Genomic DNA, 963 nt, shown 5'->3' on the forward strand with positions numbered 1-963 from the left:
GGCCCTGCGGGGGGCGGAGGAGGGCAGCGAGGACGGGGACGGCGGCCGACGTCCCCTCTACGTGCAGCCCAGCATCGTCCCTCAGAAGCAGTGGGTGTACGTCAAGCAGGAGTGGCTGCAGGAGGACCTGGTCCTCACCTGCGAGGAGGACGAGGACCCGGTGGAAGGACCCGCCCGTGGGACCGAGGGACCTTCCCGCGGTGTCACCTCCATCCCCCCCCGTCCCACCGCCCCCAAACTGGAGGAACAAGTGAACTTCTGCGAGTCCTCCGAGGATTTCCCTTCCCCTTACGAAGGTTTAGAAGATGGTGGTGGCCCCGGTTCGACCTGGTCCTCACCTGCGAGGAGGACGAGGACCCGGTGGAAGGACCCGCCCGTGGGACCGAGGGACCTTCCCGCGGTGTCACCTCCATCCCCCCCCGTCCCACCGCCCCCAAACTGGAGGAACAAGTGAACTTCTGCGAGTCCTCCGAGGATTTCCCTTCCCCTTACGAAGGTTTAGAAGATGGTGGTGGCCCCGGTTCCTTCCCACCACGTTCTCTCCTCCCTATGGACATGCAAGGGAACCAGATCTTGGTTTTCCCACCTCAAAGCGCGGTGGAACACGGCGCCGTCCAGCTCCCGGCGGCGGCGGCCGACGGCAACAAGATCTTCATGTGTCACTGCGGGAAAGCCTTCTCCCACAAGAGCATGAGGGACCGGCACGTCAACATGCACCTCAACCTGCGGCCCTTCGACTGCCCCGTCTGCAACAAGAAGTTCAAGATGAAGCACCACCTGACCGAGCACATGAAGACCCACACGGGCCTCAAGCCCTACCAGTGCGACCTCTGCGCCAAGAAGTTCATGTGGCGCGACAGCTTCATGCGCCACAAAGGTCACTGCGAGCGGCGGCACCGCCTGGTCGGGGTCCTGCCCGTCCCGCCCGGGCTGCCCACCCTGGCCAAGAAGGAGCAAGGGATG

At 64.5% G+C, this 963-nt stretch overlaps 1 protein-coding gene across 1 annotated transcript; it reads left to right on the forward strand.

Moving 5' to 3' along the window:
• Window positions 1-4: 4 nt before the first annotated feature.
• On the forward strand, window positions 5-953 carry LOC104524863 (zinc finger and BTB domain-containing protein 22; the record flags this gene model as incomplete). The annotated part of the gene is made up of 2 exons (XM_010167863.1): window positions 5-176; window positions 275-953. Coding segments are annotated over 2 exons (851 nt in total), but the record flags the coding sequence as incomplete, so codon positions are not given.
• Between the last annotated feature and the right edge of the window lie 10 nt (window positions 954-963).

Source organism: Antrostomus carolinensis, unplaced genomic scaffold (genome assembly GCF_000700745.2).
Source record: "Antrostomus carolinensis isolate BGI_N321 unplaced genomic scaffold, ASM70074v2 scaffold44825, whole genome shotgun sequence".
NCBI lineage: Eukaryota > Metazoa > Chordata > Aves > Caprimulgiformes > Caprimulgidae > Antrostomus > Antrostomus carolinensis.